The sequence below is a fragment of the Canis lupus genome, chromosome 13, assembly GCF_003254725.2.
Source record: "Canis lupus dingo isolate Sandy chromosome 13, ASM325472v2, whole genome shotgun sequence".
In the NCBI taxonomy this organism is placed as follows: domain Eukaryota; kingdom Metazoa; phylum Chordata; class Mammalia; order Carnivora; family Canidae; genus Canis; species Canis lupus.
This window is the reverse complement of record NC_064255.1, coordinates 18,364,697-18,391,259: the sequence shown is the minus strand read 5'-3', so window position 1 is coordinate 18,391,259 and position 26,563 is coordinate 18,364,697. Positions and strand designations below refer to the sequence as shown.

Sequence of the window (26,563 nt, the reverse complement as noted above, 5' to 3'; positions counted from 1 at the left end):
CTTGATCTTTGGTCACTACAAAGTCAGGCTCCATGCAAATGTTAAAGAAGTAGTAAGGACTATAAAGAAAAGGGGCACTGGGTCCAATGATTCCAGTGTAGGTCATACTTGTGACAAATATTATCTTTTTGATCATTGATCAAATTGCTTAATCTCTTTGAGCTTCAATTTCTTTATGTATAAAATTAGCATAATTATAGTCCTTACTTATAAAATTATTGGGAGAATGAAAAAAAATCGGCGGCCTCTAGCCCCGCCCACCCGCGGGCCGCGGTCCTGGGAGCCCCGAGCTGCAGCGAGCCTGGCGCTCCGCCGACATGAGGTCGTGGGTCGAGCGCAGGAGCTTCCTGGCTCCCGGCTTGCTGCTGCACCAGCTCGCCATCGTCACCGGCGGGGCCACGGGCATCGGGAAGGCCATCGCCACCGAGCTCCTGCATCTGGGATGTAATGTGGTCATTGCATCTCGTAATTTTGATCGATTAAAATCTACTGCAGAAGAACTGAGGGCCAGCCTACCCCCGACCAACCAGGCTCAGGTCACTCCCATAAAATGCAACATTCGCAAAGAAGAAGAGGTGAACAATTTGGTCAGATCCACCTTAGAGATTTATGGTAAAATCAATTTTTTGGTAAACAATGGAGGAGGCCAGTTCGTGGCTGCTATGGAACACATTAATGCAAAGGGATGGCATGCTGTGATTGAAATCAACCTGACAGGCACCTTCTACATGTGCAAAGCAGTTTACAATTCCTGGATGAAAGAGCCTGAAGGATCTATTGTCAATATTATTATCCTTACTAGAAATGGATATCCAGGATTTACGCATAGTGGAGCTGCCAGAGCAGGGGTTTACAACCTCACCAAATCCTTAGCTGTGGAATGGGCCAGCAGTGGAATAAGGATCAACTGTGTTGCCCCTGGAACCATTTATTCCCCGAGTGCTGTTGACAACTATGGTCCTTTGGCAGAAAACATGTTTGCAGGGTACTTTGAGAAAATCCCAGCTAAGCGAATTGGAGTGCCTGAGGAGATCTCCTCGGTGGTCTGCTTCCTGCTGTCTCCTGCAGCTTCCTTCATCACTGGACAGTTGGTGAACGTGGACGGGGGCCAGTCTCTGTATACGCACATATTCGACGTACCAGATCATGACAACTGGCCTGATGGAGCAGGGGACATTTCCTTTGTCAAACATTTGAAGAATACTTTCAAGAGTAAAAGCAAGCTCTAAGCTAAGGAAACTATAGAGGTATCTCTGGTCTCCAAATGCCTTAATATATCAAGAATGCACCTTGGTACTTTACGGGAGCTAATAATTTGTTTGCAGCAATCACTATCTGCCTTTTTAACGTTATCAAATTGTACTTATGCAAAAACTATTCCCAAAATAAGTGCATTTTTAAGCCCCAACCAACACCATGTGATTAAAGATTTCTTTTTTAGGTATGGTGCTTAGCATACATTGTGATTGTGCCTTTTATTTCTAAGAAAGATATTTGAAAAATGAATATTTTTTTCTAAGAAAGATATTTGAAAAAAAGATATTTGAAAAATGAAAATCAAATTGTACTTATGCAAAAACTATTCCCAAAATAAGTGCATTTTTAAGCCCCAACCAACACCATGTGATTAAAGATTTCTTTTTTAGGAATGGTGCTTAGCATACATTGTGATTGTGCCTTTTATTTCTAAGAAAAATTTTGAAAATTTCAAAAAAAATTTGAAAATGATATTTTTCAAAAAGATATTTGAAAAAAAAATTTGAAAAATGAAACAATCTCAAATTGATAATAGAGGTATCATGATCTCCCAAAAGGTTTTAGTATTTAATTGTAGAGGTGGGAAGTAAATCTAAATTGTGGCATCATGATGATTCTTCAAACTAAAAAATATACAGTGACTCATATTTCATAGTAGATATCATGCTTTTGGATCCATAAAACTTTATGGTAATTATCAATGTGTGATTTGTTTTGTTCACAAAATCAACTTCGTATAAGCCTCTTAATTCAAAAGAAAAATGAAGTTATATGTAGTATTTCTTGGTAGTACTTGATTTGGGTCTTAAGTTCCAATATAAAGTATTCCCTTTTCTTTTTTTTTTTAATAAATTTCTTTTTTATTGGTGTTCAATTTACCAAAAGTATTCCCTTTTCTTCATGTTTCTTTTTTGTATGCAAAACAATTGTTAAATGTCATGCAAATGTATTAGGCTTCAGTATTCTGCTTTCAACTGATTTTTTTTGGGCAATGATCCTGACTTCTGAGATGCCATTTATAAATTATGTACATTCATCTTTTTATTAAACCTCTTTCAATTGACTTAAAAAAAAAAAAAGAAAAAAAATCTATGTGAAAGAACATTATAATATGCTGAGAGCCATAGTGATTTCTGATAAGCTCTGAGAGACATAAGATCAAAAGCACTTAGTTATACCTGTTTTAGAGGGAAAAAAGAAAAGGCACAAACATACATTGATAGTCCACTATGCCTCAGACACTATTCAATGCTTAATCTTTGAACACCAGCTATAAAATTGATGTTAATATTACTATTTAAAAAATTTTTTAAATTAAAAAAAAACAAAAAATATTACTATTTTATAGGTAAGAAAACTGAGGCTCAGAGACAGCAAATAATTCATGCTAGATCCATTTTTATAAGCATCAAGGCCAGAATTCATACTGAAGCAATGTGAATTTCAATCAAATGTATTGTGTTTGTTTTTTTCCCTCCATATCATTAACCCTACCTAAAGCTACACCAGAATATAGAAAACTTGTATACCTTGTTTCAGAGTTCACCTGGGCGTGAAGAAGCTGATCAACATCAGCCTCTCCTTCTCTATTAGGTGCCAAGAAGAAACCCTAGAAGTCCCAGGGCACTGTGCTAGGTACCAGTGGGGGCTGTGGCATCTCTGCCTGGCCCAAGTTTCTCACTGCTGGACTCAAAACGATAGGGTGTTCTGCTTTGAGTTTCAAAGTCCAATACCACCAACACTCCTTCTTATGTGAGAGCAGGCAACAGTACAGCAAGGATCTCTGCCTTACTGTCTCAATGCAAGGAAGCTCCACACCACAGAGCTTAGGCCCCCTGCCAGGAGCCCATTAGGATTATCACCAGACTTCACCAAATGCCATTTGTTTCCAGAAAGGGAGTAAATAGCCCTTTGATTTGTTGCTTCTCAACTTCTTCAGAAAACTATCCTAAGACTCTAGCAATGGAGAGTCTAGCATACCCAGAGTGGAGGGATGGTAGATCAGGATGGCAAACATTTGGTTTTATTTTCATCTGGTGGGGTAGCAGGGACTAAGGCAGAATGTGAATTTATGGATGAACTAGGCAGGAGTTCTCTAAAGGAGGGCCATCTTGCTAAGTGCAGTAGTGGCGTGTTGGGTCAGGGAACTCAGAGCAGAAGCATCAATAATGATGCCATGGCTAGGCAGGATGGCACCTTTAGTCATGCCCAGAACCAATACTGACCAGGTTACCTCCATTGTACACATCAGATCTTAGTCAGGGATGACTATTATTTGCTCCAATGTCTTTGTATGAAGAGTTTTGGCTAGCCCAATTTCGTGACTTTTCCTCTCCCACAGGGATGTGAAGTTTTCTGATTGCTTTCCTCAGTTTTAGAATGGTAGCAGGGTCAGTGCAACTGAGAAGTTCATGGATCTTCTTTCTGTCCTTCCCATGGAATTCACCGTGTATGGCATCTAGAATGCAATCAGTAAACTTCTGTTAAATAAGTAAACTAATCACCCCTATGGTTTCACCTCTCATCCAAACTGACAGGTTACTATGTGTTAAGTGCTTTACATTCAGTTCCAGACCAGTTTATGTGGTAGATATAAATAGCCCCCAAACATATCAGTGGTTTAAAACAACAAAGGTTTATTTCAGATGAGCTGGGGGGGGGGGGGCTCAGCACCATACCACCCTCTCTTTTGGACCCTGGTCAGTGGAGAGACTACCATCTGGAATACTGATGTTACTGAAACAAGCAGTGAAATGGTAAATATAACAATAGCTCTTTAAAAGCTTCCTCCCAGAATCAACATGTGTTCATATTTCATTGGCCGGAGTCAGTCATTTCACTCCAAAAGGGGTGAGGAATTTTAAACCTACCAAAAGGAGAAGAGAATGACAATATTTTGAATGTCTCTATGATCCTTATCCACGTGTTTGTTCATTTAAGCTTTATTCAGCTAGTCTGTAGACGCTATCATTGGTCCCACTTTAGGTATCCCACCAAGGATCTTGAGGCTTAGTGTTATTAATTGAGTTGATCAAGGGAATCAGACAATGAAGCCTGAACTTAGCTTGAGTCACTTCACCAGTCTGTTGAATGTTGCTGAGTCTGGAAAATTCTGTAAGGGGAGATACAATGAAGTCACAAGGGTGTCTAGGACAAGATTCTGTGCTTGAAATCATTATGCAAACCTCATAGACCTAAGCCCATGCAGGCAGTGCTTCTGCTCTTCAATTTATCCTTTCTCTTTACTGGAAGAACTTGCTATTCCTTGAGCAGGGTGATAGCTCCTTATATAAGGCATCATACATCTGTCATCATTCCATCCATAGCCAATTTTAAAAGCTAACCAACAGGGATGCCTGTGTGGCTCAGCGGTTGGGCCTTTGCCTTTGGCTTAGGGCGTGGTCCTAGAGTCCTGGGATCGGGTCCCTCATCGGGCTCCCTGCGTGGAGCCTGCTTCTCCCTCTGCCTGTGTCTCTGCCTCTCTCTGTGTCTCTCATGAATAAGTAAATAAAATCTTTAAAAAATAAATAAATAAAAATAAAAGCTAACCAACAAAGGCAAATTTCCTTTTTTGCAGATGGTAGGTAATACTCATGGAGATTATTATGAAATTCATATTCATAACAAAACTATTCTTTCCATAACAAATTTTAGTAGTTCAGACATCAGAAGATTGCAAATTCGGTCTGTGGCTCACATTTTTCTTTCCACGTAGACAGGGAAAAATATTTTCCAAATGCTGAGATTAGGATGTAGACTTAGCTTGTTGGGGACAAAGCATTACTTGGCTAATGACCTGCAGACTATTTCTGTGGAGTAAAATGAGCTTGCTAAAAATAAATTGTTGGTCTAAAATACCTTCACAAAACTTGGATGTGATCAGAAGATGCTATCGATTGACTATTATTTAGATAATTTACTGGAGTGGGCCAAATAGCCACAGGAACACTTTCCCCAACTTATATAAATAAAGGAATTTATCATAAGGACCTGGGTGGTTCAAAAAATCAAAACAAAAGCAAACTACCAAACCTCTGGAAGGAATGGAAATCGCACAGCTCTGGGGATCAGGTGAACCACCATCAGAATTCATCAGCTTCACACATCTTTCTTCTGGGGGTTGGTCTCTGCATTGCCCATTCTAATTCCCAGGGTCCTGGAAAAAGTTTCTGAAAGGCATAGCATGGATTATATGCTTCCTGTTAATAGTATCTGGCAGATGTTAGCAGCTCAACAAATTGTTGTTGAATCAGTGAAAAAATGAATGACCAAGCTCTCTGGGCCTGCAGGAAATAACACCATCCTTAATTATCCATGCCAGTAATTTCTGGCTGTCATTTTATGGTACCTTAGGGTTTTATTCATGCCATTAAAACAGACTCTGGCATTCTCAACGCTAATATAATCACTTAATTAAAATATGGGCCCAACATTGATAACACCTTAGACCTAAAACAAAATCTCACTTTGAATCTCAGTTTTTATGTTCTGTTAAAAAAAAAAAAAACACTTTTATTTATAATCATTCATATTTTCATTTTTTAGATCAGACATACTATTTAACTTTCAGTCTGAGCCTCTAAGCAGCCTGAAATAATATCAATTTGACATTGTTTGAACAAATACTTTATGCCAGTCTATCAGCAAATACTTAATCAGTTTTCATCGTATATGTAATACATAATTTAAACTCAAAATTACAGCCAATATCATTATTATACTCATTGTAAGATGAGTAAACTAAGGCATAGAGTGACTACTTGATTTGATGCAAGTCATACAGCAGAGCAGAGATTTGAATCCAGGGAATTGGTCTCTTAGCCATGTCCTATGCAAATTCCCAGGACTGCCATCGTGGTTGGGTGCCATAGAAATCAGATGCAAGAGCTGGCTATGTAAGCTTCATCTTTCTTTCTATTTCTTCCCAATTTTTTTTTTTCATTTCTTTTCCTTTCGTTTTTGGAGGGTAAATTTATAATCTGAACGCACTAATGGTTTGAAACAGACCTTTACATCTGAATGACTCAAAGAAGTGTTTCTAGAGATATTCTCCAGGCCCAACAGTAGAGATTCTGATTCAGTGTGCTGGGGCAAGTAGACACCTGTGTGTAAGGTAAAAGTTCCCTATGTAACTCTACATGGACTCCTGAGGCTGAACCACTGCATAAGGGTTTTCAGATGCCGAAGGAAGTGCAGAGATTGCATCTTACCTTCAAGGACTTGGAGAAAACTGGGAAATCCAAGTGATGTCAGAAAACTGATCCACCAAAAGCATACCACAACTCCACAAAGATTGTGAATTCGGCCTAGGTGCGAAGAAAAGTTTACAGCAGAAATGCAGTACCTGACTTGATATATAACAAACACTAAGAAATTAGAAACATTTATAGATGAGTCAACTAACTGCCTGTGGTCCTGTGTGGCCCCTTTCCCTGTGCTGGGGCATGCCTTTGCATTTGTGAGAGGCTAGAGTGGAATGAAGCAAAAGAATAGAACTCCAGACGAGAAAAACACTGAAAATATATTGTGGTTACAGTTAACTAGCTTCAATCACTTAAAAATGGACCAATCTCTTACAAGAAAGAGCAATGGGAAATAACCCCATACCTTTTATTCATTTCTAATGCTTTCCAGTCTCCAGGCAAGCTCTGTTCTGCAAAAGGGCTTAACGAACTTAAAAAGAAATGCAAGAAGTCATTTCAAAGGATCAGTGTGCTGCGACGTGCTCATACTAATTTGGAAGTCTCTCTGTATTTCGTCATATGAATTATTTAAAATAATTCACACTTCTTTAACATAATGACTCATGTCTTCTTCCGGTCTCTACATAGTATCCTTGTTGTCATCGTTACTATAGTCCAAAGACAACTTTTTGACTTTCTGCTTTGTTTGTATTTGTGAGAAAGGCAAAGTTTTTAAAACACATTAATGTCTGCTTGTTTAGATAGTCAATTTTTTTAAATGAACTAAGTTTGTGCCCTCTTTTTCCTTGTTGTGAGTTTCCATGGGTAATCAACAGACACTAAGTACTTTATTATGTTAGTACTGAATTTTTTTCCACAGCCCTGGGGCCATCTTACAGTCTGTTTTTTTCATTAGGACTTCACACATGGTGTTTTCAGTAAACTTTTATTTCCTAGGACCTGGTCTTTTTCCATTTAACTCTGGTTTTTCCCTGATTTGCTTTTAGATTATGTAACTGTTGCCAAATTAGACATGGTTTTATAAAACCACCACTACCTCTCTTGCTGTCGAATTAATATTTTAGTTTATCCACCCAGAAGAAATATCAACAGTCACCCATTTAAGTGACAAAATTAAAAATTTGTCATCTAGCCACAGACTGGAAAGAATAACTGATTTTACTCCTCACTTGCCTGACCTCATCTTGATTTTCCATTCCCATGACAATGATCCCACAATCAACAAATATTAATTGAATGCCTACAGTTCAAGAAGCAAAGGACTGTGCGAGGGCCTGAGCGTGAGATCCATTAACTACTCTCCATTCCTTCTTTTCCTGTTTTGAAGATGGTGTGAGAGGCTGGCCCAATACCATTGATCACTTCCCCACTTCATGCATGCACCTCCTCCCAGCAGACAGAATCTGGCATCCAATATGGACACTACAAATGCCAGGTACACACTTCCCAGCTTCCCTTACATTTGGAGCATGACCCTGTGGCCCACCATGGCCACTGGAACCTAAAAGGAACTCTACTGAGACTGGGGTGAGAAACTGGGCAAGAAGAACACAGTTCTTCTCTTTAATAAAAAGGATTTAGAGTACAGTTGTCCCTCTCAGCCTTTTTTATACAGTTGTTCCAAATAATTTGCCAAGTTATTTGGCAGCTACCTTGCAATCATGAGGGCGGAAAAGCTTTGGAACAAAAACCAACATTCTGAGGAAGACAGAGTGGAAGTTAGGAGAGCTTGAGTCTTCAATGGCATTTTGAGCCATTGAATGAAACCTGGAATTTCCCTGCCCCTGTATTTTATAAATGTGGAATAATGATTGCACTTCTTATCAAATTCATCTTTAAGTGGGCAGTCTCTTTTGCAACTGAAGGCTAATATATAAGGTAATTAGCCAGCCAATATACTTCCTTAATTATTATTCTTTCTTCAAAAAGCTGAGATATTAATGCCCTCCAAAACTTCCCTCAATAGCATCTTTTGACAACCCCCCGACCAACACTCTCGCTCTCATCCTCTGTCAGGTAGAACAAAGGAACCTTTATTTTCAATTCCCATGTTACCCTGGCATACAGCCACTTATTTTCCTACAAACAACTTAGGTTCCCAAAGCTCCCTCTCATCTAATAGCTCTCAAATCCAATGCAACAGTGTAATTGGTGTGACCACCTGCCCATGGGTTGGTGGCAGACAAGTTAAGTATCTTTACCAAGAGGGGGACTTTGTTCACACCTGAAAATGCAATGATAGTAGTTTAAAGTTCAGAAACAGAGGAAAGTCTATGCTGCATTATACTGAAGTCATCAATATACCAGTCTCCTCCTCAAGCTCATAAACATCTAAAATGAACAGATTGTACCTTTTCCCTTTCTTTCATTTCAATTCCTCCAGTGCCCTGCAGAGAGGTTAGCAGACTAGCATAGTAGCTCCTCAATAACTGTTTGTGAAAATGGGCTGATAATTACAGAATTTAAATGTTAAAGCTCAATAACACTTTAGAGACCCTCTAATGTAAACTCTTACAAGTAAAAATTCTGAAGAGTTTACATAAATTCTCGGATACACAAAGTAGTAGGAGCAAAGCTAGAACTACCACCTAGGCTTACTCTTAATCCAGTGCACTTTCTTTCTACCAAGGGATGAATACATTTGTAATCTAGGTGAACAGAAAGGATAACCTGCAAATTTATAACTACCAGTGCACGCAGCTACAATAAGTGGCATCCATTGTTGCAAGAGGGGAGAGAATATTTTGGCCTGGAATGGTCAAGATTTGCTATGATCTATGTCAGGTAGTACAATAGTCTGGATTCTTGACTTTATTGCCTTCACTCTTCTGACATCAGCTTGGAGAGAGCCTCTCTGACTTCTCAATCTAAACTTGGAAAGCACCCCATTTTTTCTCTCTAAGCGCCTTCAACATTTTCACTTCTCTTGACTTCCCACTTCACATTGCACATTTATCTATGCCTTTGCTTGTTTGTTTGTTTCATTTGCATCTCCTCCAGGAGAGTAAGGGCCATGTCTACTTTATTCCCCAGTCTATATCCAGCACCTCACACAGCTACGGATACATAATAAACATTCAATATCTAATCGGTCATGAATTTATTCAACAGCATTCCAGGAGATGGGAGTACAAAGATGAAAAAGGCAGACAAAAGTTTCCACCCTCTCACAGATTATATTCTACTGGAGGAAGACAGAAAATAAGCAGTATAACATAAGCACAATACTGTACATTTAAGGAATTTCAGATGCCACCAATGTGAAGATGCACAGTTAGTTTTATGTCTAAAGAAAGAAAAGGATATCACAAACTTTGCTCTTGATGTGTCGATGCATACTAACTTCAGAGATCTAAAAATATGAATGAAGGACAGCCTTAGAAATGATAGAATATAATATATTGTATGTTAGATGATGAGAAGGGTTGCAGCAAAAAATAAAGGCATGCGGGATGTGTCAAGAGAGTGCCTCAAAGTGATGCATGAATTAGGTTGGAATTAGATACGCAAGGACAGCGGGAGATAGGGAAACAGGTAGTCATAAAGAATTGATACATTAATTAAGAATCAACCTTGTATTTACATGGTAGGTAGTAATTTGTTGTGTGGGCTTGAGCAAGTTTTTGAGTCCTGGTTTCCTAATTTGGAAAATAGGTTTTATAAAATGTGATATTTGAGATAGTGTGTGTAAAAGAACTTGAACTCCATAAATACTAACAGATGATAGTTTTTAATACTTTTGTCAGTAACTCCTGAACTGAATTTCAGTTGATTTCCTCTCTCTTTATTGTTTGTTTGTTTGTTTTAACTCTTGGACCCTTGCTTTGACTTGCAGTGCTGGACTTTCCTTCCTCAATTAACACTTTGTCTTTACATCTTCTGTTTCAACTTGTCCCTTATCTGTCTTCTCTACTAGATTATAAATTCCTTGAACATGTGAACCCTGACTTGTTCGTACCTGTGGTATCTAGAATATAGTGCTTGGCTCCTAGAAGGTTCTTATAGTATTTCTTGACTGAATGTAAAAACAAATGTGTTGGGTAATGGGCCTTCCCACTCCCCAAAGAGCAAAGGGAAAGTTTTCGATAAAGCCCTGGTGATGAATGCAGTGGGTATCCATCCATCACTCAACAAAACAACTTTTGAGTGCTAACTAGCAATAGTTTCAAAGGAGAATGCTACTCCTTGGACTACATGGGAATATCCCATAGAATATATAGGTCAGTACTCATCTAGGGCTTTCCCCATCACACCGGTTAATCTCTTCCAAAGGCAGTTACTCCTTTCAGTTTGATTTGGATGAGCCATTCCAATAGTTCCTTCCCATGGTAACCTGTTAACTTTATAAGGTTCTAAAGAGATTACAAATGTTTCTCAACATTTTTGTATGGGTGCCAGAATTGATATCCACCACTTCTCTGTGGGAGGCTTGCCTTCTAGGTGATGCAAAACATCAGGGGGATGATTGGTTTCCCTATGTCATTTAGACAAGTATGACCTGGATAGCATGAGCTGAGCTGTAGGCCCATAAGCCGGCATGCCAACCCGCAAGTGTACTTCTTTGAAAATGATTGTTTTTTTCACTTCTTAAGAACTGAGTAGGGCATTAGAAAATGTTTAAAACCAAAATCCCCATTGAAATTTTGAGGTCTTTAAGCAAAAATAACCTTCTTCTGGCTTTGCAGGTCAAGAAACCATTAGAAAGAAATCATCTCAGCTGCCTGGATGGATGGTCTCGAGTCCAGCCACCCAGGCGCCAAAGCCAACACCACTTTGACGCAGATGGGGATTTAGCCAGAAAAGGTAGAGTTCCAGTGTCAGACTCTCTGCTTCTCCAGCCTGGGAGTGAAGGGAGTGGAAGATGGGAGGAGAGGAATGTGGGCCAAAGAATCAACAAAGTGCAACATGTCTCATGGTCAAGTTAGCAGGCAGAATCCTAAATGATATTAACCAGTTTTTGCACCATGCAGAGAGCCAGCCCCTGCATCAGATGAGCCAGTTGTAGTCTTCCATTTTGGCATCTGCCCACAGGCCTCAAAAAATAGGAAAAAGAGAATTCTAATAACATTTGAAAATCACCTTTAGTCTACAAAAGCTTACTGTAAAATGATGGAATTGAGTTAAACAAAGAAACATCTAGCAAAAGAATGTAATGTAGGGGTGCTTGGGTGGCTCAGCCAGTTAAGCATCCTGCCTTAAGTTCAGGTCATGGTCTCAGGGTCCTGGGATGAAGCCCCGCATCAGGCTCCCTATTCAGTAGGGAGTCTGCTTTCTCCCTCTCCCTCTGCCCACTGCTCCCCACCTTGTTTGTGCTCTCTCTCAAATAAATAAATAAAATCTTTTTTAAAAAAAGAACATAAAGACAAAAAAAAGAATGTAACGTACATAAATATCAAATTATTATGTTGTATACTCGAAACAAATACAGTATTGTATGTCAATTATTCTTCAATAAAAAAGTAATAAAAATATGATGGAGTATGACAGTTCTGAAATAATCTAGAGTTCAAACTCTTTTTAAACAAGATTTTTATTTATTTATTGGAGAGAAAAAAAAGCGTGAGTGAGAGAGCACAAGCAGGAGATGGAGCAGAGGGAGAGGGAGAAGCAGGCTCCCCACTGAGGAGGGAGCCCAACCTGACCTGGGGGTCCAATGCCAGGATCTTGAGATTATGACTTGAATAGAAGGCAGCCGCTTAACCAAATGAGCCACCCAGGCACCCCTACAGTTCAAGCTCTTTTTTTTTTTTTAATTTTTATGTATTTATGATAGTCACACAGAGAGAGAGAGAGAGAGAGGCAGAGACACAGGCAGAGGGAGAAGCAGGCTCCATGCACTGGGAGCCTGATGTGGGATTCGATCCCGGGTCTCCAGGATCACGCCCTGGGCCAAAGGCAGGCGCCAAACCACTGCGCCACCCAGGGATCCCCAGTTCAAGTTCTTGATTTAAATTTTAGCCCATTTCTTGCTAACTGTGCCACCTTGGACTGGTCACGGGGGTCTCAGTGCTACTTTCCTTATCATAGAAATACCAATCATATTTTAACCAATCTACTTGTCAGTTATTGAGAAGATTAAATGATCTGCTGACATTTTGTTGGCTTAAAAACACTGTACACATGTTGGATGTGGTCTTATGCCTTAAGTGATAAAATGATAGGGTATATTGAAAGGTACTGTGACAATATAGATACACTTTATGACTAAGAACATCATTTCTATTTAAACTTTCAACACAGTTTGAAACAAAAACAGACTGTTTTGAAACGAGCAACTTTGCAGAGTGGTCCATGCTTGGTCCACATCATCCTGGCACCTTTCTCCTGATCTTTATCTGAGCATGAACAGGACAATCTCTTGATTTGCTTTATTTGCAATGTGTGTGGCTTGGCTAGGCAGATACGAGGCATATAATGGCTCCCTTATATAATGCATTGTCTTGCTTTAAGTACTAAATGAAATAACGCATGTAAAGTTCTTTGAAAAGAATAAAGTGCTTTACAAATGGTGTCTTCAGTGGTATCTCATAAATCTGAACCTCTACTTCTCATATAGCAAGAGTAGTACCTGGTGATTCAAAAGCATCCACATTTTTCCCTCAGCACCAATGACTAGGTCTTCTCCCATCTGTGCTTGCTTGCCTTCCCTCTGCTGGGACCACACACCCCGCAGCACTGGTTCATCCACCACCACTACAAGGTCTTCAATAGCCTTGGATTTCTTGCCTGGAATCTACTTCCTTCCCATATCTGTCTCTCAAAGGCCTGCTAATCTTTCAAAGGCCCTCTCTTTCAGGAAGCCTTTCCAGACACCCCCCTATGCACACTCAATCCCATTTCAAACGCACACCCCCTAAATGCCTAAATAATTCACATCATGTTTTTATCACTATGGCTTCTGACCTCCTGCACCACTTCCTTCCTATAACTTTTAAAAATGCACAGACCAACCTCTGATTGAGAGACCAAGTAATAAAATCCCAGAAGACAAGGAAGACACGTGGACATCTGCCCATGGTCAGTTTCCACAGTGCTTGGTACTGGGTTGAACACACTGTAGGCACTATTGGACACATGTTCCAGCTGATTCTACCTCCATGGTTGCCACAAGATTTTCTATTTTGAATATCTATAGTTTTAAACAGGTAGCATGAATAGTCTTTGAAATTATAAAGTCTCTCCATTCAATGTCCTTCACAGCCATGATACCCAGCCTAAGTACAACCATTCTAAAGCAACCCATCAATGAATTTGTGTAGAGCTTACTGCTTGCCAGGCATTGTTCTAAGTGCCTTGTGTATCTTTGCCCATTTAATATTCAGAACAATTCTAAGAAGTAAATAATATTATTAGCTTCCCATCATACAGATAGAGAAACCGAGATACAGAGAAATGAAAGCACATAGTGCAAGGCAGCAAGTTTTCAAATATAAGCGGTCCAGCTTCAGGGTCAGGGCGACCACTCGGGCTATATTGCTTTTCATCTAAAAGGTCCCCAAATGACTTGACTACTAACCTGCCAGATCTTCGTCCTATGATATCTGAACCTTATCTTACATGTTTTTCTTTAAGGTAACCAAAACCCCCTCTTCCACACTTCTCACTGTCCCTGCCCCTTGGGACTTCTGCTTTCGTGTTCCTTTCTTCTCCCCTACATCTAACAACCATGAAAGGAACAGCAGAGTTTCCTTCAAATGTAAACTGTGGTAAGTACCAGGTTGTTGGGAAACCAAGAGGCTACTGAATCAGTCACTGTTTGCTGCTCCCTCTAACAAATATCTCTTTGAGATTCTAGGATGACTCAACCACACATCCCACACCTGCCAAGCAGGATCAGCTGCCCTGAGATCCGAGCTGTTCTGAGTGTACACAATTTGAAAGGTCGAGCCCATTTAGAGTCTAGGTCAGTTAAATGATCCACTCGGGAGAAGAAAACAACCCTCATTTATTTAACGTTGAAAATTCAGGCTAGGTATCTTACACAAGAACCCAGGAAATATAAATATTGAAATATGACAAATGATAATATGACTATATTATGATTAACCAAGGTACAAACATTTCTGTAAAACCAAACAGAAAGGAGTTTCATCATATTCCAAATCAATCTCCCTCCTGGAGTCAGAGGCCAGGAAGCTTTTACAATTCAGTGCAAAATTTATGTGAGCCTATGTACACTTTTTTGGCTGGAAGTCCTGAAAACAGCTTTCATGAATTTGAAAGCCCCAGCCCTGAGGCTTGTTCTTGGCGAGACAGCATCCCTGCTGCCCCCTGACCGGAGCTGAAGCCACAAGTCATCATTTCTATGTTTGGCCCTTGGTCCCACTGTGCAAAGTCATCCCAGTTGGACTGGTTTTGAAGTGCAAGGGTGCCTTTGCCTCTACTGGAACTCCTTCCAGCAGAAGCAATATGCCCCTTGAGAGAAGAAATCCTAGCACAGATAATGATGTCCTTCCTACTGGGACCCAGAAGGTGACCTTAACTGTCCGCGGGCTCCACTGTTCCCACCTTCCTAATTCTCACTGACTGCCCTGTGGCGCCTACGGAAATAGGAGCCTTCAAAGGCCATTTCATGTTCCTGAGGACGAATGGTTGTGACAGGATTTGGGCTGGTTCTCATTCACAAATTGTTTATATTCCTCTAGAGCCAAATTCTATCCTTTCTCTCCTGTATTCTGAGCTACTCCCTGCACACAGACTCTCCCCTCTGTCCACTCCCTTGCTGTGGGTTCTTGTTATGATGTCTGTAATTTATTTTACAATATATCAGCCCAGTATGATGTCATATACACATTAGTCAGGTGAATCTACTCTCTACAAGTAAACAGTTGACTTAACCAGGATTCCCACTTTCCAGGAGATAAATTAGCATTTCATTAGAAGGCCCGCATTCCAGGGAATCATCCCTACCCATCTCCTGGCGCCACCAGACTCTATTACTTAACTTGATGGTGGTATAATGGGCTCTTATTTGGTGAAATTATGAATATTCAAGGTACTGGGTTGCTAAAGCATGCATTCCTTGTGGGAGGAACATATTCTACAAGTGGGCAAAGTTTGTTATGGGGTGTAAAGTGAAAAAAGTCGGAGATACTGCAAGGGTTTTATGTTTCTCAAAAGTACAATCCTACTTGAAAAAAATCATATGCTTCAGTATCTAATTTCTCCCTTTAAATTAAATTATTCTCCTTTGAGGGGCAACAATGAAAAGATAAGTGAGGTAATGCTGGGCTAAAGTATTTTAATACCCTCTATATCCTTGTAGGAATACAGAATATAGCAGTTTTTTGCACTTTCTTTTTAGAGTTGGTGAGTATGATGATAGCTATGGGCTTGTCCATATATGGCCTGTCTTGTGTTGAGATCTTTTCCTTCTCTACCTAATTTGTTGAGAGTTTTTTTATCATGAAAAGATGCTGAATGTTGTCAAATGCTTTGTCTGCATCTATTGAATAATCAAATGGTTTTTATTCTCCTCTCTGTTAATGTGGTCTTTGATTTGCCTAAGTTGAGACATTCTGGCTTGCCAGGGATAAATCCTACTTGATCAGCCGTAGGATCCTTTTAATATGCTATTGAATTCAGTTTCCTAATATTTTGTTGAGGATTTTTGCATCAATTTTTATTAGAGATATTGGCCTTTACTTTTCTTGTAGCTCCTTCTTTGGCTTTGGTATCAGGATAATGCTGGCCTCATATCACGAGTTTTGAAGTGTTCCTTCCTCTTCAACTTTATTGTAAGACTTTAAGAAGGATTGGTATTAATTCTTCTTTTAACACTTGGTGTAATTCACCTGTGAAGCCATCTGGTCCTGGGCTTACGTATTGGGAGATTTTTTTATTACTGATTTGATCTCCTTATTAGCAATTAATCAATCTGTTGAGACTTTTCATTTCTTCTAGGTTGTCCAGTTTGTTGGTATGTAGACTCTGATGATTCTTTATATTCCTTTGGTACCAGCTGTCATACTCAATGGTTCGACTTTTCTTTAGGATCAGGACCAAGACAAGACAAAGTCTCCCTACTTCTATTAGACACAGTACTGGAAGTTCTGTTTTTTTAATAATAAATTTATTTTTATTGGTGTTCAATTTGCCAACATACAGAATAACACCCAGTGCTCATCCCACCAAGTGCCCCCCTCAGTGCCCGTCACCCACTCACCCCCACCCTCCTCCCCTTCCACCACCCCAGTACTGGAAGTTCTAGCTACAACAATTAAGAAAAAGAAAACAGTTGGGTCTAAATTGGAAAGGAAGAAATAAAATGATCTCTGTTTACAGACGATATGATTGTATATACAGAAAACCTTAAAGAGTTCACTAAAAATCTGTTAGAACCAACAAACTTGCTAAAGTTGCAAGGTACAAAATAAACATACAAAAATCAATTGTATTTCTATCACCAACAATGAACTATCTGTAAGTGAAATTTTGAAAGCAACCTCCTTTTCCATTAGCATCCAAAACAATAAAATATTTAGGAATAAAATATTTTTGGGATCTGTGCCCTAGGTTTGATCCCTGAACTGTGCTGTATTCTTGTGGCTGCATCTTCTCACTGAATATTGTCACAATTGCTTCAGGTCAACCTGTAACACAAATTGTGTATAGAAGACCACAAATTTGAGACTTTATCAAAGTATAAATTCATAGTGTGTGGCCACTGGGGGTCTTCTTGCTAATAAGTATCATACATATAGCAGATTTTGATTAAGAAGAGAAGCTAAACCTCATCTACTTTTAACTGTTGGCTGTTACCAACATATACTAAATACCTAATTATTTTGCAGAACAGAATTTACTTCTAGCTTTAGAAAATCCTCAAATTTACTATAAGCCCCAGAGTTAGTAGTTATGGCTCTGGAATGAGACTCTCTGGGCCCAAATCCATTCATTAGCTGTTGATCTTGTGTAAGTTACTTAACTTTTCAGAGCTTCAGTCCTCTTTTTAGTAAAATGGGAAGAATAGTTTCTATATCATGGAAGTTAATAAATATGATAAAGAAATTGTAGAAATTGTTAGAAATTGTAGGTATTCAAAAATGTCATTATTATGATGATTAATCAATTATATTACCATTACTTTGAGGAACAATTAAACCTCAAGTATCTAGAAAAATATGTAGAAACAAACAAAAAAAAGTAAAAGTTTATGTACTCTTTGCATAAATGCTTTTTTTTTTTTGCATATTTACTTATTTTGCCATTTAGCTCTCTTGTATCCTTCTGATAGGTTAGTCACCTACTCCAAAACTAGGATCCAAAAAAAGATTCTTTATTAGTAGTATTGGAAATTTATATAGCACTTTAGGACTAACGAGCTCTTTTACATACATCATCTGATCCTCCTGATATCCTTAGGAAGTATGTACAGCTTTATCAGGTAACTGGAATATTAACTTTACAGACAATAAAATCAAAGACTCAAAGAAATCCAAAGACACTTGGATACAAATGATGGACTCTGTTATGGTCTGTTGAGATTCCTTTTTCCCCAGCTTCCTCACTCAGAAATATGAGGAATTTGGCACAACCTTCGACAGACATTTCAAAGAAGAAATTGTGATGTGTGCTCCATGTACAGAAAGGCTTGACATATGTTTTCCTTTGCTCAAGTGGGCAGGGTATACCATTTCATGTAATTGAGCTCTTTTATTAAAAGCCTTTATCAAAGAATGTACATCTTAGGGCGTAAGGGTTTGATGATGATTATGCTGGTGACAACTACCCTCCTACTTTCTGTGGTCTTCCTATCTCTGCTCTAGCTGCATTACCCACCAAAACATGATCCTTTTGCATGTAAGTCAAATCACTTTACTCACATCTTAAGATAGGCCAGTGGCTTCCCTGCCTTTCAACTAAAGTGCTCAATCTTTATTCTAATCCTCTTGTCACTATATGGTTTGGCCTTGCCTACCTCTCTGGCCACAAATAGTTCAAATCTCTCATTCCCTTAGCTCTAGCCAACTGACACCTCTCATTTGGGGTAGCCCACTTATTCTTGGCTTTATCTGGAAGACCTTGACCCCACCTCCTAGAATAGGCCTCATCATTCTACTGTCTGATCAGAAGTTGCTTTTTCAGAGTTCTTCCCTAAGAAACTCAGCTGAAGTATCCCCTTCTTAACTACACACCATTATATTATTATGGACTTCAACTCTCTTACCACTCTCTGCAATTGGCTTATCCACCTTCTGAAGAGTTTATTTCTAGGTTTACTTCATTACTCTCTTGCTCTAACCTGACTGGAAGCTTCAAATGTGTGGGAACTATTTCTGCCTATATCAGGGGCACAATGGCTGGCAGCTACTAGGTACTAAGTAAATATTTGTTGAATAAATGATTGATGTTACTTTATTTGTACTGAAACAGACTTTCCTGGTTTTGTTAATGGTGTCCCTTCTGCTGAATGTTAAATAACTGTATTTCCCTCTTTAGCTTATCTTCACTTATCTTCACCTGAGGAGGGTCCTTTGGGCTGTCTTTTATTTTTTTAATTTTTTTAAAGATTTTTATTTTATTTATTCATAAGAGAGACAGACAGACAGACAGAGAGACACAGGCAGAGGGAGAAGCAGGCTCCATGCAGGGAGCCTGACATGGGACTCGATTCCAGGTCTCCAGGATCAGGCCCTGGGCTGGAGGAAGCGCTAAACTGCTGAGCCACCCGGGCTGCCCTGGGCTGTCTTTTATCGGCAAACTCCTGTTTCAGGAAGCAATTCTCTCTTGTGGGCTAATTTCTCTGAAGACCATCTCATCAAAAGCTTTGTTTCTAAAGGTTTGTTTTAGTTAAAAGAGGGGAGTTTCCCAGTTAGAAGTACCAACTTGACATCAAGAGAATAGTTGTAAGGGTTCTTATTTATCATATTTGTATGAGCCAGGTACAGACAAATTACAGGAGGTTTGGGGAAGGGGAAAATCTTCTCATCAACACTAGAGGTGACCAAATTTCCTGAAGGATTTTTGAAGAACTCTGAGTGTATATGCAGTATTCTCTAACACTTCTCGGATGTAAACATTTAAGTGTTCAGAAACCTCCAGGTGAGTAGTGATTTGGGAAGTGCATCCTTGTTTAATTAAGGAACCAATTTCTCAGGAATGAGTAGGCACTATATGGATATCTGAGTTTCAGAAAACCTTCGTTGAAGTGACTAGAGCAATTGGCGGACAAAGTCAAAATGCTTATAAGCAGGGGACTATGTCCCCTCCTCAGGCTGCTAAGAAGAACAGATAGTCTGTTATGGTCTGTCGAGATTTTTGTGCCTTTTCCCCAACTTCCCCACCCAGAGGTATCAGGAATTTGTCACCAACTTTGACACAAATTTCAAAAAGGAAACTGTGGTGTGTGTTGTATGTGTAGAAAGTCTTGCCATACAGATTTCTTCTACTGAAAGCCTTTATCAGAGAATGCACAAAATTTCCTCCCAGCCAGTAGCCTCCTAACCTCAGTCAGAGAAACCAGAATCCATAAGTGGGTGATGCATTCTAGAAAGTGATGTAGGCATAAATCAGAACTGCCAGAACCATAGAGGCTAGTTCATTAGATGGAAGAGAGGGGAAGAAAGTTCAGAAGAGGAAGAAAAAGGAAATTTGAGGGAGAAAAAAGACTGACTTTACAGTTCTGTATCTATAGCATGTATTGAGCACTAATGTGGCAAAAGCTGATCTTCCCTGGAAACTTAAGCATGAGATTATGAGTCCAGAAAGAGGAAGGTACAACTATGCTGCTAAGGGAAAAAGGGGAACCCTCATACGGTGCTGGTGGGAATGCAAGCTGGTGCAGCCCCTCTGGAAAACCGTGTGGACTTTCCTCAAAAAATTAAAAATAGAGCTACCCTACAACCCAGCAACTGCACTACTGGGTATTTACCCCAAAGATACAAATGGTCCCAAGGTGGTCCCAAGGAGCCCCTGCATCCCACTGTTCATAGCAGCAATGTCCACAATAGCCAGACTATGGAAAGAGCCCAGATGTCCATTGACAGGTGAATGGATGGATAAAGAAGAATATTATATATATAATAAAATATTACTCAACTATCAAAAACAAAGAAATCTTGCTATTTGCAATGACATGGATGGAACTAGAGGGTATTATGCTAAATGAAATAAATTAGAGAAAGACAAGTAGTATATGACCTCACTCATGTGGAATTTAAGAAAAAAAAACGGAGGGTCATAGGAGAAGAAAGGAAAAAATAAACAAGGTGGAATCAGAGAGGGAGACAAACCATAAGAGACTCTTAATCACAGGAAAACAAACTTGACGGTCATTGGAGGGGAGTGGGTGAAGGGATTGGGTACCTGGGTGATGGGCATGAAGGAGGGCCCGTGATGCAATGAGCCCTGGGTATTATATACGACTGATAAATCACTGACCTCTACCTCTGAAATCAATAATACATTATATGTTAATTAATTGAATTTAAATTTTTAAAAAAGAACTATGCCGCTAAGGATTGAATTTCATCCCCCTCCCCCTGGCTCCCTGACATAATTCATAGGTTGAAACCCTAACCATCAATGTGCCTGAATTTGGAGAAAGGGCTTTTCTAGCAGTTAATTAAGAATAAGTGAGGTTATGAAGGTACAGCCCTAGTCCAATACGATGGGTGGCCTTTTAAGAAGAGGAAGACAGGTATTTCTCTCCCAACTGGCAAAGAAGAGGTGATACGAGAGTACACAGCGAATGGTGACCACACACAGGCTAGGAAGCGAGGACTCACCAGAAGCTGGCACCCTGATCTTGGACTTTCAGCCTCCAGAAAAGAAAATAAATGTCTATCGTTCAAGCCACCCAGTCTATGGTGTTCCGATAAAGCTGCAGGAGCGGACCAAGACATATTTCTACCCTCCACTTGATGCACTGATAGGGGTTGCTGAACACTGGATTGTAAATGAGGCAGCTCTTCTTATAGATCGCATTTCAAAAGACTAGGCTTCCCACTAAAATGTGCAGGGCTCCTTCCAGTGCCATGGACGGGGGTTATGGGGAATAACATGAGAGATGGTTTTACTGATTCCTCACCTACTGCAATGGTATGATTAATATTAAGAATAATAACATATTTGGTAGTGGTAATTGTTAATATAACAATTTAGCAGCTCCTCTCAAAAGCAGTTTTTGTAAAGGGGTGGGGAGTTCTTAAGTGACATGGAGATTTGCCCTCCATTCTCTATGTGTCCATACTATCTGAATTTTACCATATGCAAGGATTTAAAGAGTCGAAACCTAGTTAAACGCATATAAATACTTTTACACTTGCGCTGTGATTTTTAGTTTCAGGGGGCTTTTCCTTGCATGTCTGTGTTTGGACCTGGAACCCCAGGAAGTTGGCAGGGTAAAGTTCAAAGAATTCCACCTGAGGGCAACTAGAGTCACTTTCATGCTTAAAACCCTCCAGTGCTTCCTAAAGTCCTTTGGAAAAAGATAGAATCGATGGCATTTTGCAGCCTGACCTCTGTCCACACCCCTCTCCAGCCTCTTCCAGTCTGTGCAGTGCCTTGCTCTCCATGCACCAGCCATCCTCAGCCACGTCAGGTTCTTTCCAATCACACCAGCTTCCTCCCTGTCCTCCCTGCTCACATGTTCTCCCTCCAACACTACTTTCTCACCACTAGTTAATACTCCTTTTACTGTCTAACATCGTAGGGTCAGATGCTCCTACCTTAACATTTCTTTCCAGGCAGCTCACCGTCCTATTTATATTGATGTATTTGTGTGATTGCTGGATTACCAGCTTTCCATGAAACAGTTATTAGGGATCCCTAGGTGGCTCAGAGGTTTGGCACCTGCCTTCAGTCCAGAGCATGATCCTGGAGACCTGGGATCGAGTCCCACGTCAGGTTCCCTGCATGGAGCCTGCTTCTCCCTCTGCCTGTGTCTCTGTGCCTCTCTCTGTATGTCTCTCATGAATAAATAAATAAAATCTTTAAAAATAAAAAGAAAGAAACAGTTATAATGGAATGAGTGACAATGCTGGTGTCGCACCACCACTGAGTGGGGGATAAGTAGTGCCTATTGATATCTGGTCTGATACTTGCAAGAAATCCTTAAGTCACTGATGACTTAATCAGAAAGTGCTTCAGCTTTCATTATTGTCGTAAAGCAGGTACACATCTACCTCTGCATTGTCTGTAACACCTTAAGAGTCAGATAGCTTTTGTCTAAAATCATTGATATTAGAATCATGTTCATTAGAGAAGAAATTGGCAAACATTAATAAAAGAATATCAATAGCATAGTATGCCTCCTCCGTCTGTTCTTTCTCCTATGAAACCAGAAAAGCCTTCATTTTAGCAACAAAATAACAAGGAGTATGTTTTTGTTCTTCAAGTTAACAATCTTTCATTTACATAATCTCAGAACCAGTATTTCCAATTTTCAGGCGAGGGGACTTAGGTGCAAGATGATCTAGATACTTGATCAGTCACTTCAGAGCCCCTGGCATGCCCTGTCTCCCAAATGACCTAAATCAATTCCTGTTCTGAGTTTCAGGCATTTCCATTACGATGATGATTAAAGTGGCCTTCTCTCTCAGGTGCTCTGCTACTGTGCTAAAGAGATGAAGTGCAGGGATCCCTGGGTGGCGCAGCGGTTTGGCGCCTGCCTTTGGCCCAGGGCGCGATCCTGGAGACCCGGGATCGAATCCCACGTCAGGCTCCTGGTGCATGGAGCCTGCTTCTTCCTCTGCCTATGTCTCTGCCTCTCTCTTTCTCTCTCTCTCTCTGTGACTATCATAAATAAATAAAAATTAAAAAAAAAAAAAGAGATGAAGTGCTTTCCTCATGGGAGCTCCCACTATTCGGGCAGTTTCTCTAAGCCTTAGGAGTGGCAGGAATGGAGGCAGGGATGATCAGAAATACAGGCAGTGAAAATGTGTTCAACATGGGGCCGAAGTTGAAAGGGTTCAGGCAAGAGAAGATGAGAGCTATCTGATGAGGTGATGCCTAGAAAGTCAGCATCACACATATCTGGTGACCAGGAACAGAAGGTTAAATTTATGGGGCAGCCCATTTAATGTCACCAGTGGTCTCTGCCAATGAGGGATCTGTCACAGGAAGATGAATGTGGTCTGCTAACTTGGTGTCAAACAGCCCCCTTTGGGTTCGGTCCCAAATCCCTGGGTCCATTCCAATGCCAGCTTCAGAGGAACTCTGCCTACAGAGAGTGCTGGGCCTGCTGCCCATAGTGGAGGGGGGGGGGGGAGCACATGAAAGGACCCAGGGGCATCAGCCAGATTGCCTCAGGAATATAACAAATGAAACGACCAATAACTCATAGTGTCTGTTTCCTGTCAGTCAGTGATTTAAAAATGACCCATAGCCAGGCCCTGAAACACATAGTCAATACACAGTCGATTTTGTAATTCTAGATAAATGGTGCCCCGGCTTTTCTCAAGATTACAGGTAATTACACACACCTCCTTAAGCACACAACCAACCACCACTAACCACTGTTGCTATTATCTGTAGTAGCTCCCAACAGTTCCAGGGAGCCGGACACTAAGCTAAAAGCTTCAAGGAATACCACAGGAAGATATAGGATTTCTGCCCTTGGGAGTTTCTAATCTCAGCTCACCTTGTGCTCATATAAATGTCCCTCTGAGAACCTCAGATAAGAATAACATAGTAGCTAGCAGGTAATGAGCGCTTTCTATGTGCTAGACACCATTTTGAGGGCCCTACATGTTTTATCCAATTTAATCCTCATTAATAACCTTTATGAATCCACTGAGGTCAGCGTGACTTTTATCCTCATTAATACAGGTAAAGAAACAACACAGAAAGGCAAACAGGTCGGGGAAAATTTACCTGAGGTCACCGAGCTGGGATGTAGTAGACCTGGGGTTCAAAGCTAGGTGTCTGGCTCCAAGGACCAGCATCTTAGGCATCTCTAGAACAATCATAGACACAATTTAGTAAATATTTCCTATAAGCCAGACATTTTGCTAAGTGATCTTACGTGTACTCCTCTATGTAATGCTCACCACTAGTGATTAGCTTTATTTATGGAATATTTTTAAAATGCTCTCATTTGTTCCCTCTCAAATTTCCATAATATCAGTATTCTTTTTTCACTTACAGATGAATGAACTGTGGCTTAGGGAGATATGAAACTTCCCCAGGGTGAACACTGTGGGACTTACTGCTTGTTTTCTCCAAGGCTTTGGCTCCTGCATGTTGGCATTAGATTACATTTCAAGAAAAATGCCTTCAAATAATATCCTAGACCAACAACAACCTGATTAAAAAAAAAAAAAAAAAACCCACAATAATATTGTCACTTACCTAGTGCCTTACTTCTAACATCTGAATTTACTTGAGTCCGGCAGTAAGTCTATGTTAGTAGCTCAGGCTGTAGATGTTAAAACTGAGGTTTGAAAGTTGAGGGGCAGGTCTGGAGTCGTACAACTTTGGCCTCACTCACTGGTCTTCATTCATTCATTCATTCATTCATTCATTCATAGTTTGCTGTTAGCTCCAGCCTGGGAGGAGGCAAAACTGCAGGAGGCCCTCTGTGGGAGCACCTGGGTGGCTCAGCCTTTGAGCGGCTGCCTTTGGCTCAGGTCATGATCCTAGGGTTCTGGGATCGAATCCCATGGCAGGCTCCCCGCATGGGACCTGCTTCTCCCTCTGCCTGTATCTCTGTCTCTCTCTCTCTCTCTCTCTCTGTGTGTGTCTCTCATGAATAAATAAATAAAATCTTGAAAAAAAAGGGAACCTTTCTATCTTCGTAATTCACAGAAGAGCGGACATTCTTATCCTCTAAATACATTCTACTCTGTGGACCCAGGTTGAACTGGTTAGAAGCATGTTCATTTGAAGGGGCAGATGGTAGGGCCTGGGCGGCTCAGTCAGTTGAGCCTCCGCCTTGAGCTCAAGTCATGATCCCGGGGTCCTAGGATCAAGCCCTCATATAGGGCTCCCTGGTCAGCAGGAAGTCTGCTTCTCCCTCTCCCTCTGCCCCTCCTTTCCCTCTCTCTCTCTCTGTCTCTCTCTCTCTGTCTCCCTCAAATAAAAAAAATAAAATAAAATCTTGAAGGAAAAAAAAAAGAAGAAGAGGAAGGGGCAGATGGCCTGATCCCTGTGAGCAATACCTGCCTCCAGGGGGGCCCTCTTCTGGATTATCACCTTCCATACCTTCCATCCTTAAACTCTGATGAAGAGTAGAACTTGCCCTTTTGGAGAGGCCTGTAAGTGAGCCCTTGGCCCCGACGGGGAAGCCGGCTCCGCAGTGATGTGTTGGGCCTCGGGTGGAAACCCGGGAGAACTCGCGGGTCAAGTTTCGGACCTCTCAGGACCGGGCACCAAGGGTTCCAGGAGTCACCGGGCCTCCCTTCCAGAGGAGGAGCTTGCAGGAGCGGGTGAGGAGGACGAGGCCTCTTTATGCAAGCCCCAGACCTAGGTCGACAGCTTGGAAGGGCCGTAGGTAGGGCCGTAGGTGGGGCCCCAGGGGCCCGGGACCCCTTTGCTGATGGGGGTGTTGATGGGGAAAACCCAGGCCCGGAGAGCCCGCAGCCCGCAAGCTGTCCCTGCCCTGCCCTGCCCTGCCCTGGGCCGCAAGCTGCTGCACGGCTCAATCTCCGGCTCTGACGGCCCCGGACAAGGAGAAGCGAATGGGGGGGGGGACCCCGTCTCTCGGACCCGACGGGAGGGAGGGGAGCCCCTGCTGCGCGACCTCGGGGCCCCGGGCTTCGGGAGGGCTCCCAACAGCTCTGCGACAGCGCGGGGTCGACCCGGGGGGGCGCACAGAGGACCCCCCGGGGATCCCCCCCCTCCCCGCCCCGGTCCTGGCCGCAGCGGCCCCGCAGCCCCGCGGCGCGCGCCCGGCCCTCCCAGCGCCGCCAGGAGCCGCCCGCGGGCGGGACGCGGCCCGGAAACCTCAGCGCGGCGCGGAGACAGCGGCCTCCTTGTTGCGCGGCCCCGCGGCCCCGGCCCCCGCCCCCGCCCCCGCCCCCGCCCCGGCCCCGCCCCCGCCCCCCGCGGAGCCGCCCGGCCCCGCCCCGCGCCCAGCCCCCACCCGCGCCGGCCCCGAAAGCGTTAACCCCGCGCCTCTGCGCCCCGCCCGAGTTCCTAAAAAAGAAAGGTGCAAAGTT

The 26,563-nt window shown here is 41.5% G+C and overlaps 1 protein-coding gene and 1 long non-coding RNA gene across 4 annotated transcripts; one reads left to right on the top strand and one right to left on the bottom strand.

Annotated features, from left to right (window-relative positions):
* Nucleotides 1-271: 271 nt before the first annotated feature.
* On the top strand, nt 272-2,345 carry LOC118354184 (peroxisomal trans-2-enoyl-CoA reductase-like). Its single transcript, XM_035714177.2, has 2 exons — nt 272-1,441; nt 1,647-2,345. Exon 1 carries the CDS (start codon nt 318-320, stop codon nt 1,227-1,229), a length of 912 nt encoding a protein of 303 aa, XP_035570070.2. The 5' UTR covers nt 272-317; the 3' UTR covers nt 1,230-1,441; nt 1,647-2,345.
* A 290-nt stretch (nt 2,346-2,635) lies between these two features.
* On the bottom strand, nt 2,636-26,234 carry LOC112662454 (uncharacterized). Of its 3 annotated transcripts, none has more exons than XR_003138554.3 (6): nt 25,608-26,234; nt 24,279-24,360; nt 6,468-6,563; nt 5,285-5,426; nt 4,128-4,369; nt 2,636-3,715 (listed from the first exon to the last, which is right to left on the bottom strand). It is a non-coding gene; the product is annotated as an uncharacterized LOC112662454 (long non-coding RNA). The 3 variants fall into 3 exon arrangements; XR_003138552.3 differs by having other exon boundaries at nt 5,290-5,426; nt 25,565-26,230; XR_003138551.3 differs by having other exon boundaries at nt 5,290-5,426; nt 25,608-26,228.
* Between the last annotated feature and the right edge of the window lie 329 nt (nt 26,235-26,563).

Excerpts from the sequence above, each read along its gene's own strand:
- LOC118354184 (XM_035714177.2), top strand. The coding sequence starts at position 318 with ATGAGGTCGTGGGTCGAGCGCAGGAGCTTCCTGGCTCCCGGCTTGCTG.